Genomic DNA, 13,517 nt, shown 5'->3' with positions numbered 1-13,517 from the left:
GTAGAGTGACTCCGCCCATTGTCGAGATACGGCATTTCCTGGTTCAGCCTAAAAAAAATACCATTTAGAATGGTATTTCCATTTGAATGGAAGCGGTGGTGGTGAGGCAAGCTTACGCCACCCCTGCGGTGTAGGCTACCGTACCGGGCTTGATGGCTTCCTAGCCTCCAAACCCTTCTGAGTTACCCCCACAGAGGGGTCTCCTTCAGCTGCAGCATTTCACTGCAGGCAGAACTCTGAAAATGCCCCAGCTCAAGAAGAATCAATCTCTCTCTATATTGCAGGTTGGAACCCTTACAACAACCCTGCAGTGTCAACCAGTGCTGCTATTCCCCGAGGAACGAGGTCACGCTCCATACAAAATCACATGAGTTAGGAAGAGCGTGACATTCTCCCTTTACTGTGGTCTTTTTGGCTGCCTCCATTAACCACTCTGCTCAAATCCTGCGTTTCTCCAGTGAGAAAAATAAAAGAAATAAAATTTAAAAAGCGGACTTGAAAGCAATAGCCAGCCGAAGTGGATCAGTCTAGTATTTTTAAGTCTAATGTTCTCCATCTTGCGCTTCCTGCTGGCCAAGGGCAGCATCTGCATTAGCGCCCTCTGCTGGCTTGGCAGGCTCATAGCAACCCCTTTAACATCTGTTTTTAACTAGGATTTTATGGCAGCTCTTTGAAATAAGATTTTAGCAAAAGGATCCCCCTCCAGGATAAATCTCTGAACAAAACATAACCATGCATCATGGGAATGTCTTTCAGCCTTGCCCTACCTTATAGGGTTGGCGCTGCAGACCCGGCTTGTGACAATTCCCAATGCTTTCACAACTGCAAAGCTCCCACCCACCCCAAACCCCCTCCTAAATTAGGCTGCTTAAATCAAGAAAGCTTGAAAGGGCGCAGAAACAGACGCATCAGAGCGTCCCAGACCTCATACCGAAAAACTAATTCAAGACCTTTTATTTAGTGCTTTTAAAATCCTTGCATTTTTATTACGGCTGATTTTACTTTCAGAGTTTGTTTTTTTATGCACTGGGGTGTTTTTACTTTCTGCTGATTTTATCTTGGTTTGCTGGTTTTTGATCGTTGTTTCACTTGATTGTATTTTATGTTTTTAATGTATTCTTGTACACCACCCAGAAATAGGATGACCATATGGAAAGGAGAACAGGGTTCCGTCAGGGCAGAAAAATTATCTCCAGAAAGACAAGCCCTGGAAGAAAACTGGACTTGAGAAGTTTCACGCAGGTGTTACTCAACAGTGCTGGAACTGTAAAGGTCGAAGATAAGGAAAGAATTTCTCGCCTCATCCCTTAATTGAATTATTGGATGATAAAACTGTGTCATAATACTGCGCATAAAATGTGTATGTGTGTATATATATATCTATGCACATATGGAATATTTTTCTTGCTGGTCGTTGATGATCGTAGTGTGTATGTCTCTCGTTGTTCAAGGAAGATTTTGTAAAGGAACGTTAATATTATATGCCTCAGTAAACTCTATTGCTGAAGAATCCACCTGTGTGAGTATTTATGAGGAAGGCATTGTCAGCCACGCAGGGAGCCAGACGCCGGAACTCTGTGAATTATGTGACAGGTTCCTGCATCTTTAAGTTGCAAAGCATTTGTAAGGTTCTTTTGTTGTTTATTCGTTCAGTCGTTTCCGACTCTTCGTGACTTCATGGACCAGCCCACGCCATCGTATTCCTCCGGTCCACACGAGGCCTTCTTTCAGGCCGCCCCAAGCCTCAGGAACAAACTCACATCAGACGTCTGCCACGCACCATCCTTGCAGCCTTTCAAGGCGGCCTTAAAAAAACGTTTAATTTTACCATGGCCTTTGCATGATGTATATACTGTTATTATTGCCATAGTTGCCCCTGCTGGCTTGATTGTTGCGTTATTTAATTGTGAACATGTTTTTATTGCTATTAATAGTTTAATGTTGTATTACTTTTTAATATTTCATGTATTTTGTTGTTGTGAGGGCCTCTGCCCTGAAAGGCGGCCAAGAAATGTTTTAAATAAATACTGTGTTCAAGGCAGCTTACTCCTACAGTGCGTGTGTAGAGAATAAAATTGATATTTTCTTTTTGTGCGGCCTGGTAGGCTGTATCCCACACAGATGTTTTAGGCCAGCTTCCCCCAACCCGGCGCTCTCCAGACGTAGACTACATCTCCCAGCATGCTGCAGCAAGCAATGCTGGGAGTTGTTGTCCGAGATACCGTGATGAAGAAAAGGCCCCGTTTCAGACCATGAAAGAGGACGGCAGACCCACAATCCCTAGGAATAACACCATAAAGATCCAGGGCCCTTGATGTAGTACACAACACAACACAGGTGGGAAATTAAGACCCGAAAGCACCCTCGCTTGGTGCACTGGAAGTTTTATTCTAACAGGCGGGGGAAAGTACCCCGGGGACCGAGAACTTCGCTGCAACAGCGCAGCCGTGGGGGTGTAGCAGGGAGCGATGCAGCCGTACTCTTTACTTCACCTTCTTCTTTGGACGCAGGTTGTTGGTGTGGCCGCACTTCTTCTTGCGGCAGTTGACGGCACGGGGGTGCAGGCGGGCGTAGCACCTGGACAGGGAAAACGCACGGGCGTGAGGCAGAGATTTCCCCCCCAAAACCTTCTGTGGATTCCTGCATCGAGCAGGGGGTTGGACTCGATGGCCTTATAGGCCCCTCCCAACTCTACTATTCTGTGATTCTATGCTCCAGGAACTTATCCAACCCCCTTTTAAAGCCATCCAAACTGGTGGCCATCACCACATCCCGCAGTAGGGAGTTCCACAGTTCAACTCTGCGCTGTGTGAAGACGCCCTTCCTTTGATCTGTCCTGAATCTCCCGCCCATCAGCTTCATGGGACGACCCTGCTGGGTTCTAGTGCTTTAGATTGAGCTCTAGCAGGTTTTAAAAGACTCCTTGCCCTCGCGAGGACTTGGCCATGAACACCACCGGGCCCTTATTGCTTCGTTTCGACACACTCCCTCCTCCCCGCCCAGGATGGCCGGACGCCCCCACTTCCTTTTTAGCACTCTGCCCCGTCCCTCCCACCACCCCACGGCCCACACATACTTGCGGCAGATCATCTTGTCGCAGTTGTACTTCTGGGCAAGCTGGCGAAGGGACGGCTCGATGATCCCTCCACGGAGACGCAGCACCAAGTGAAGGGTGGACTCTGGCAAGGGGGGACAGAGGAGAGCGCAATCAGCCGCCGCCCAAGAAGCAGAGCGGGGGGGGGGGGGGAGAGGAGCCAGCCTAGGAAACCAACGCGTCTCTGGGACCTGGGAAGCGCACGCCTCTCTCCTGATGCCCCGCCCTCTCTCCACCCCCCTGTCCTCCCGACAGTATCCCATCAGCCATTGCTGCAAAATGGCTGCTGCAACAGCTCTGATAACCTCTCGTTTGGATTACTGCAATGCTATAGACACGGGGCTGCCTTTGACAACGGTCTGGAAACTTCAGCTGGCACAAAACACTAGCAGACTGGCCAGCGAGACCACATCATGCCAGTCCTTTTACAACTTCATTGGCTGCCAGTAACGGCTCGGAGCCAGGCTATCTGAAGGAACACTTCCTCTCATATGTGCCTGCCCAGACCTTAAGATCATCCACAGGGGTCCTTCTCTGCGAGCCCCTGCCCAATGAAGTGAGGCAGGTGGGCTTCTCTGCTGTGGAACGAGCTCCCCAGAGAGGTCCACCTGGCGCCTGCACTGTACTCCTTCCGTCACCAGCTGAAGACCTTTTTATTTTCTCAGTATTTTAACACCTAATTCAACTTAAATTTAAACTCTGCTGTTTTAATTGCATATTTTAACCTGTATCAATTTTTGCTGTGTGGTTTTAATCCTGGTTGTGCTTTTCATATTATAGTTTGTATTTGTGTTTTTAGATTGTTGACCGTTTTTTGATGCTCTTCATGATTTTAATTTTTGTGAACCGCCCAGAGAGCTTCAGCTACCGGGCAATATAAAAATGTAAAAAACAAAGAAACAATCCCAGCAGCTCTCCTAGAGCGGCACGTGCTCCTTTCGCCACTCTTGCCAGGGAACTCTGTAGCCGGTGGGAAAAGTCAACGCAACGGGAAACTCCACGGAGCCCGCCACACAACGGTTGTGCAGGAACTCTGCTCCACACGGAATGGATATTCAGAGCGGTTTTCCAAAAAACACTGTCCACTGTGGGGTGGAGGGGCCCCGCCGGGCAACACGTTTCTCAACAGTGGCGGAAAAACTCCGCCGTTTTCTAAAAACACCATTGAGAAACGTGTTGTCTGAACTGAGCCATTGACTGACCACAGAGGGTCTCTTGGCTTTCAGGCAGGATTCTTTCCTAGCCCTCCCTGGAGACGGCGGGAATTGAACCTGGAGGCTTCTGCTCTACTGTCAAGCTACAGCCACCTCCCTTTCCAGCACTAGGCGCATTCTCCCCGCTAGTTGCAAGCAGGAATGAAGCTGCTGTCCCCTACAACCGGGGGACGGGGGCACCTCTCCGGCTCAGAACCGTACCTTTCTGGATGTTGTAGTCCGAAAGTGTGCGCCCGTCTTCCAGCTGCTTCCCGGCAAAGATCAGACGCTGCTGGTCTGGAGGGATACCTGCAAAGCAGAGGTGTTGCACACGGGAGTCAGCAGGCATCTTCTGTGCCCGGGGCAGATAGGGAGGCAAGAGTTTTTCTTGTGTGCATAGCAACAACCATCGACATTAAAATATTCTGTCAGCTTTTCCTGATGTAATGCTGTCCAGATGTGACTACAAGTCCCAGTACCACCCCCTGCTAGACATCTAATGGCATAAGACCATTAACTCTATAGAGCAGTTTTTATAAGAAGAGCCCTGATGCTGGATCAGACCAAGGGTCCATCTAGTCCAACACTCTGTCCACACAGGGGCCAACCAGCTGCCCATAGGAAACCCACAGCACCCAGGAGGATCAGGGGTCTGGAAACAAAGCCCTATGAAGAGCGACTGAAACAACTGGGCGTGTTCAGCCTGGAGAAGAGGAGATTGAGGCTCCTCTTCAAATACGTAAAAGGCCAGCACACAGAGGAGGGCCAGGATCTCTTCTCGATCCTCCCAGAGTGCAGGACGCAGAAAAACAGGCTGAAGTTACAGGGAGCCAGATTCTGGCTGGACATCAGGAAAAACTTCGTGACTGTTAGAGCAGTACGACAATGGAACCAGTGACCTAGGGAGGTGGTGGGCTCTCCCACACAGATGGCAGCTGGACAACCCTCTGTCAGGGATGCTTTAGGGCGGATTCCTGCACGGAGCAGGGGGTTGGACTAGATGCCCTTGTAGGCCCCTTCCAACTCTGCTATTCTATGATTCTATGTTCCCCAGCAACTAACGTTACACAAGCTTACTGCCTCTGAAAGTGGAGGTGGCACTTAGCCATCAGGGTTAGTTACCACTGATCGCCTTTTCCTCCAGGAATTTATCTGTCCCCCCCCCCTTTGAAAGCCATCGCAATTGCTGGCCATCTTGTCGAACTCTGCACTGTGTGAAGGATGTTATGGGACAGCAAACGGATCAGGACCAGTGGGAGTTGTAGCCCAAACTATCTTTGAGGGCAGGAGTCTAAAATGACTGAACTTCCAGTTTGACTGCTGGAATCAATAATGCCTGTAAGTCACCAGAACAGCGCGGACTGCTGCACCAGTGTGTTTAAATAACAGTCACACCCATCTCGCAATAGATGGTAGGTTTTCCTCCCTTGAAAGTGTTCTGTCCAAGGCAACTTTTCCTTTTATTCAGAACCCTACTGATGGGAGGTTATTGAACACTACGACACCGAATCAAGTTGTCAGGTCTGGTTTAGAAAGCCCCTCGCAGCCCACTTTTGGGAGGAGGTTATAATAAGGATAAACTTTGTACTGGAACCGTCTTTAATATGGAACGACGTGCGCGTCCTCCTAAACTACCTACCAGCTTCTTGGAAGTTAACCCAGGATCAGTGCAAATGGATTTTCAGAACCCTTATGAAAGCTAAAGAACTTATACTATGACGCTGGAAGGAGAAATGCTCACCTCCCATAATTCAATGGATCGAGGACTTAACAACGCTATCAACATTTGAACCGGTGTTAAACAGGCGAGACTTGCGAGTGGATAAATACATGGTTCTACGGTCTGTTTTTCTTGAAACTTATGAATAACTCTCCCACCCATTTTTTTTTAAGTGATGGAAAAAACGATATTCCTATGAATACATTTCTTTTCTTTTTCACAATTTGTTTTGTAATTTAATATTCAAAATAATAAAAAAGCCCCACGCAGCCTAGACAGCTTCCTATCAGCACATATCAACACCCACCCTCAAGCTCAATCTCAGCTAGTGAGTTTCTACTTCGAAAGCCAATGAACAAGGAAGCCAGTTTCAACTCCCATGAAGAGCAGGGCCCTTTCGGTGGTAGCACCAGAACGCTGGCAAATCCCCAATACAAGCTCCCTGTTTTTCTCCTACTCGATGCACGCAAGTTTCTCGGTCAGGTGGCACTAAAGGTGGGGGGGGGGTCACTGCACACCTTCTTTATCCTGGATCTTTGCCTTGACGTTCTCGATGGTGTCACTGGGCTCCACCTCGAGCGTGATGGTTTTGCCCGTCAGGGTTTTCACGAAGATCTGCATTGTGGCAGCTGAGAGTCACCTGGTGGAGAGTTGGAAGAGGAGCAGCAATTAAAACCGTCAGCATTATTACCTCCATTTTACAGATGAGGAAAGCTGAGGCCGAGGGGGTTCATGGCAGAGGTTAACTCCAGGGCTCTACGTTATAATGTTAAACGACCACTCACTAATTAAGCCACAGATCTACCTGCAGGCTTCCAGATGTTTTGGCCTACAATTCCTGCCAGCACAGCCAATGATGAGGGTTCATGGTGGTTGTAGGCCAAAATATCTGGAAAACCACATGTTATCCTCTCCAAGGTTAAGCAAATGTAAGGACAGCAGAAGAGCCCTGATGGATTAGGACGAGGGTCCGTCTAGTCCAGCACTCTGTCTCCAGTGGCCCGCAAAGCAGGATGTATAACCCTAAACCAGTTACTCTTTCTATACACTGACTACATGTAACATATCTCTTGATACAAAATAATCCCCCCTCTCTCTCTATAGATACACATACAATAAATAAACACATACTTACTAATACTTAACTTGTCCCACTAAGTTCAAGGGGTTGCCCTTAACTAAGCCTGGAACATTCTGTCTCTCCATTTAAAATGATCTGGCATATTATATACACATGCTAGAAAAAGGGAGGAAGAATATATATGCAAGATCGTTTTATAAGTCAAAACTTTGCAGTTTTGTTCTCTCTCTCTCCACACACAAACTTCTATATACGTATGTATCTACTGAAATTTCTCCACCCTATATATACACATTCACAATATATACAGAGAGAAAAGCAGCACATATAGCTCTAAGCCTATTTCGAAAATACTAAATTAATGTATCTCTTATTGTGTGTGTGCACGTGTGTGTACATGTATGACACACACATATTATGTGCAAGGTAAATTATGTGTATAGGAAGACAGAACTTTTCCCTTACTTTTTTCATCTATATCAACCTATATCTATATGTACACACATGGGTATACACACTATACTTGTTATATTCATATTCCCCCTCTCCCTGAGATCAATCTCTCCCCATACATATATTCTCATACACAAATATATAAATAAAATTGACTCATACTCTCTCTCTCTTTTGTGAACCGCCCAGAGCTTCGGCTATTGGGCGGTATAAAAACGTAATAAAGAAATAAAGTGTGTATATAATTTTACAGAAATGCAGAACTCCCCAGACTACACACACACTCCTTCTATATATATATACATACATAGATCTCTCTCCCTGTATATATTCACATACACAAATTATGTATATACATATATGAAATTCTCTCTTCCGATATGCAAGATCATTTCATACAGAAAGGCAGAAATTTCCATATATATATTTATTTCTCCCTCTCTACGAGATCTCTCTCCCTGTACATATAACTATTCACATATGCAAAGGATATATGTATATAGAAATTCTCTCTCTCTCTCTCTCTATATATATATATATATGTGTGTGTATTTCACAGAAATGCAGAACTCCCCAGACTACACACACACACACACATATATCTACACATAGATCTCTCTCCCTGTATATATAACTATTCACATACACTATATATATACAAATATGAGAAATGATCTCTCTCCTGAAAGATATGCAAATTCATTTCATACAGAAAGGCAGAACTTTCCATATATAAATATTTATTTCTCCCTCTATCAGATCTCTCTCCCTGCACATATAACTATTCACATATGCAAAGGATATATGTATATAGAAATTCTTTCTCTCTCTCTCTCTCTCTCTCTCTCTCTCTATATATATATATACTCAAAGGGAGTATTTCTCTCTCTCTCTCTCCCTGTACAAAATAATATTATTATATTTATTTGTCTCCCGCCTTTTGCCCAATACTGGGCCTCAAGATGGCCTTAACATAGTTTAAAACATGCATTGCAAAACCTAGGAAAAGAAACGTACAAAATAAATCAATAAATCCTAAACGTTTCCAAACACACGGCAAAATTATAAGCCATTAACATAGATGGAGGACCAGATTATTATTATTATCATCTTGCACATACACAAGAAAGAGAATGGTTATATATCATGCAAGATCATTTTATACAGGAAGGCAGAACTTCCCAGATTTATTATATTTATAATATATAATAATATATTTATTGGTTACCCGCCTCTCCCTCTGGATTATATACCTATATATTTCTCTTTCTTTCTATATCTATCTAGCTAGCTAGCTAGACACAGATAAACCACACATTTTATGCCTGCTTCCTCCCTGCCTCTATAGATAATGCGAAATAACTTTATAGAGAGAGGAAGACAGAACTTCCCCGACTATAATTATATATATTTCTCTCTCTCCCCCTCCCCTCCCCATTATATATATATATATCTCCCCCAATCCCCCTCCCCATTATATATATATATATATTTCTCTCTTCCCTCTCCCTCCCCTTTCCCCCCTCCCTCCCCTGATTTCCCTCCCTCCCCCTCATCCCCCCTCCCTCATCTCCTCTCCCTCCCCCCTCCTCTGCCCCCTCCCCCCCATTTCCCTCCCCCAATCCCCCTCCCTCCGCCTCCTACCCTCCCCTCCACATTATATATATATATTTCTCTCTTCCCTCTCCCTCCCCTTTCCCCCCTCCCTCCCCTGCCCCCCCTCATTTCCCTCCCTCCCCCTCATCCCCCCTCCCTCATCTCCTCTCCCTCCCCCCTCCTCTGCCCCCTCCCCCCCATTTCCCTCCCCCAATCCCCCTCCCTCCGCCCCCTCCCCTCCCCCAATCCCCCTCCCTCCGCCTCCTCCCCTCCCCTCCCCATTATATATATATATATTTCTCTCTTCCCTCTCCCTCCCCTTTCCCCCCTCCCTCCCCTGCCCCCCCTTATTTCCCTCCCTCCCCCTCATCCCCCCTCCTCTGCCCCCCTCCCCCCCATTTCCCTCCCCCTCATCCCCCTCCCCGTCCGCCCCCCAAGGCCGGGAAAGGGACCCCGGCGTCCGAGAGCGGGGCCCCTGGCGCGCCACCCACCCTCCACGCGCCTCCTGCCGCCTCTCTTCGCCCAACGGAAAGAGAACGCGCCCCAGGCCGGAAGCGGAAACAAGGCCCCACTTCCGCCTCTTCAGCGCCCCGCCCACCCAGCGTCATAGACGTCGCCCAGGTCGCCATGACGTCGGCGACGCTCCTCCCTCCCTCCCTCCCTCCCTCCTCCGCCCGCAGCGCGTCGTCACGCACGCACGCCCCAAGCGGTTCCTTAGGAGCATAGAAGCAGGGAGGACAGAGGGAGAGGCAGAGGGGGGCGCTGCGGGCGGGGCGTTTCCGGGTTCAGTGGGGAGTGTTTTTTTAAAAAATAAATTAAACACCCCCCACCCCCACCCCCACCCCCCTACACACAACCTGCCCCCCCCCCGGGGCAAAAGGGGGGAGCTGCTTATAAAAAATTAATGGGGGAATGCAGGGGACAGATCCCCCTTCCCTAGCAAAGACAGGTGCTTCTGCTCTCCCAAACCCCAGGAAAAATGCAATTTTAAAAAATTGTTATGTACTGGTTTGTGTATGTGCGGTGGCCTTGGTGGAGGGTGCGTGCGTGTTCTAACGTTTCGAAACGTTGCATGTGTTGGCAATCGTGCAAGTCCACCCTCAACACACGCACCAACCCACAATGACCAGCCTTTCCCAGCCTGAAGGGCCCCAGATGCATTGGACTGCAATCCCCATAACCCCCAGCCAGCAGGTCCATTCTTCCCCCCATGCATTGGACTGCAATCCCCATAACCCCCAGCCAGCAGGTCCATTCTTCCCCCCATGCATTGGACTGCAATTCCCATAACCCCCAGCCAGCAGGTCCATTCTCCCCCCCCTCATGCATTGGACTGCAATCCCCATAACCCCCAGCCAGCATGGTCATTCTGCCTCCCATGCATTGGACTGCAATTCCCATAACCCCCAGCCAGCATGGTCATTCTGCCTCCCATGCATTGGACTGCAATCTCCATAATCCCCAGCCAGCAGGTCCATTCTTTCCCCCATGCATTGGACTGCAATCCCCATAACCCCCAGCCAGCAGGTCCATTCTCCCCCCCATGCATTGGACTGCAATTCCCATAACCCCCAGCCAGCATGGTCATTCTGCCTCCCATGCATTGGACTGCAGTTCCCATAACCCCAGCCAGCAGGTCCATTCTTCCCCCCCATGCATTGGACTGCAATCTCCATAATCCCCAGCCTGCATGATGTGGAAAGGAAGACATTTTTCTTCCTCTCCCATAATACTAGAACCCAACGGGGATCATTATTCCATGAAGCTGATTGGTGGGAGATTCAGGGCAGATGAAAGGAAGGACTTCTTCACACAGCGCACAGCTAAACTGTGGAACTCACTCCCACAAGATGTAATGAGGACCACCAATTTGGATGGCTTTCAAAGGGGGTTGGATCAATTCCTGGAGGAGGAGAAGGCGATCCATGGCTCCTAGCCCTGATGGCTCTGTGCTCCCTCCAGTATCCGTGTGCACCAGTTGCTGGGGAACATGGGCGGGAGGGTGCTGTTGCATTCATGTCCTGCTTTGCTGGTCCCTGGTCGACAGCTGACGGGCCACTGTGTGAACTAGACGGACCCTTGGTCTGATCCAGACTCGGGGCTCTTGTTATCTCACCCAACAGGGCTGTTCTTCCACTCTTAACCAGCAGAGAGCACCTTCAATCGCTCATTTTTTTGCTTTTGCAGTAATTCCTAACGGAGATACTAGAAATACCTATTATGTATATATTTGCCACCTTGGCTTTGGAGCCAACCTGCTTGTGATTTGGGGGCAAGGTGGAAATCTCGGGCAGTGCCACTTTAGGGTCCCGCTAGCTGTGGCTGACTCCAACCTATTGTTCCTTCGCTCTAAAAAAAAAGGCGAAATTGAGATCCCAATCTGAGCCTGGGGCGCTTAGCATGCTACAGCAATGGACGGCTATGGCGCTTCCCCTAAAAATAAAGCAACATTCTAGTCCTCATGATTCTGAAATAAAGGCCTTTTGGATCTGGTCAAGAGGGCAGAGCTCCTGCAGCTTTAGCAGTTGTGAGGAAGAGTGGATTTCACCAGGTGCTGCATGCATACGAACAACACCTACTGAAATTCCTTTTTCTATACCACTGTTAAAGATGTAGGAGCCCTGCCCTCTTTTGGAACTGTTCATGCTAGGCAGGGCTCCTGCAGCTTTAACGGTTGTGATGAAGAGGGAATTTCACCTGGTGCTGCATGCCTACAAATGACCTGCTGAAATTCCCTTTTCTATACCACTGTTCAAGTTGCAGGAGCCCTGTCCTCCTTTCAACAGGGTCACACTACCTGTACTGTGAAGGCTGAGTCCCTCTGAGCATGTGTTGTGAACTGCAAGCTTTCAGTGTGCATGTGTGTGAGATGTATTGCATTTTGAACCTGCCCTGGCTCTGTGGAGCTTTCTTCACAGACCTCCCTTCTTTCATCCTTACAGACAACCTGGTAGGTAGGTTAGGCTGAGAGATGGTGACAGGCCAGAGACCGTTCATAAACATTTGCAGAGACACAAGGATTCGAACACAGCTCTCCTTGCTGCTAGTCGAACACTTGAACCCTTACACTGCACCAGTTGTTTTGGCAGAGGCGAAATGGTAGCAGATTTAAAGAAAACTCCAACCATTCGTTATTAGCGAAGATATTGTCGATCGCCCGGGGTGAGCAGGAAATGTCTCCAGGTGACCAAGCAACAGGAAGTGAGTGCGAAGACTTCCTGTTCCACCTGGGAATTCGCCCGAGCAAAACCTTTTCCAGCTTTTCCTGTTCCCTGTCTCCCATTCAACTCCCCCTTTCGGCTAAATGAATCCTATTTTCCTTTCCGCTCCTTTCCGAAGATCAGAAACGTGTGGGTAATTGGACAGTTGCTTCAGGAACCAATTAAAGCCGCGACAAATCAAGGGCCCGCCAGACGATCTGGCAAGCCAGCCGTGGCGGTCGAAACATCTGTTGCTTTTTCTCGGAAAAACGAAATCGACGCCACGTGACGTTCTTCAGAGGCAGGCCGCCTTCGCCCGAACCCAAGGCTTGAAAAGAACCGCAGCAGCCCGGGTGCATCGACGCTCCGGCTGTGCGTGGGTTTTAGATGAATTGCATGGTGTCCCCACCAAACCAGCCCGCAAAATAAAGGCGGCATTTGTCAAAGTGCCGCTTCTCTCGCTGCACCCCAAAGGCTTTGCACCTCCTGCCCGTTGATAGCTAGTTCCCAATTGGGGTCCGTTTAACCCACCCAGGAGGTCCATGGCACCATTCACATATTCACCATTTCTTCCTGGAGTCCATGGATGACGAATTTCTACCAGAAGTAAAATATAATATCCCTGAGCACCTGCGTGATTTAGCGACTAGCTTCAGAGATTCCTTCCCTGCACCTAATCCTGAAAACTCATGGAGAAGGAATCATAGAATCATAGAATAGCAGAGTTGGAAGGGGCCTACAAGGCCATCGAGTCCAACCCCCTGTTCAATGCAGGAATCCACCCTAAAACATCCCTGACAGGTGGCTGTCCAGCTGCCTCTTGAAGGCCTCTAGGGTGGGAGAGCCCACAACCTCCCTAGGTCACTGGTTCCATTGTCTTACTGCTCTAACAGTCAGGACGTTTTTCCTGCTGTCCAGCCGGAATCTGGCTTCCTGTAACTTGAGCCCGTTATTCCGTGTCCTGCACTCTGGGAGGATCGAGAAGAGATCCTGGCCCTCCTCTGTGTGACAACCTTTTAAGTATTTGAAGAGTGCTATCAAGTCTCCCCTCAATCTTCTCTTCTCCAGGCTTAACATGCCCAGTTCTTTCATTCTCTCTTCATAGAGCTTTGTTTCTAGACCTCTGATCATCCTGGTTGTCCTCCTCTGAACACGCTCCAGCTTGTCTGCGTCCTTCTTG

The 13,517-nt window shown here is 48.3% G+C and overlaps 1 protein-coding gene across 1 annotated transcript; it reads right to left on the bottom strand.

Moving 5' to 3' along the window:
* Positions 1-2,367: 2,367 nt before the first annotated feature.
* UBA52 (ubiquitin A-52 residue ribosomal protein fusion product 1) lies at positions 2,368-9,728 on the bottom strand. The gene is made up of 5 exons (XM_063147166.1): positions 9,629-9,728; positions 6,526-6,647; positions 4,510-4,596; positions 3,077-3,179; positions 2,368-2,577 (listed from the first exon to the last, which is right to left on the bottom strand). The coding sequence occupies exons 2-5, from the start codon at positions 6,626-6,628 to the stop codon at positions 2,484-2,486; spliced, it is 387 nt and encodes a 128-aa protein (XP_063003236.1). The 5' UTR covers positions 6,629-6,647; positions 9,629-9,728; the 3' UTR covers positions 2,368-2,483.
* Between the last annotated feature and the right edge of the window lie 3,789 nt (positions 9,729-13,517).

This window comes from Elgaria multicarinata, chromosome 23, assembly GCF_023053635.1.
Source record: "Elgaria multicarinata webbii isolate HBS135686 ecotype San Diego chromosome 23, rElgMul1.1.pri, whole genome shotgun sequence".
NCBI lineage: Eukaryota > Metazoa > Chordata > Lepidosauria > Squamata > Anguidae > Elgaria > Elgaria multicarinata.
The sequence above is the reverse complement of the archived record's forward strand: the minus strand, read 5'-3'. Positions and strand labels throughout refer to the sequence as shown.

Excerpts from the sequence above, each read along its gene's own strand:
- UBA52 (XM_063147166.1), bottom strand. The coding sequence starts at position 6,628 with ATGCAGATCTTCGTGAAAACCCTGACGGGCAAAACCATCACGCTCGAG. Across the intron at positions 4,597-6,525 it reads AAAGATCCAGGATAAAGAAG|GTATCCCTCCAGACCAGCAG; the intron begins GTGTGCAGTGAC and ends TCTGCTTTGCAG. Across the intron at positions 3,180-4,509 it reads GGACTACAACATCCAGAAAG|AGTCCACCCTTCACTTGGTG; the intron begins GTACGGTTCTGA and ends CCCCCTTGCCAG.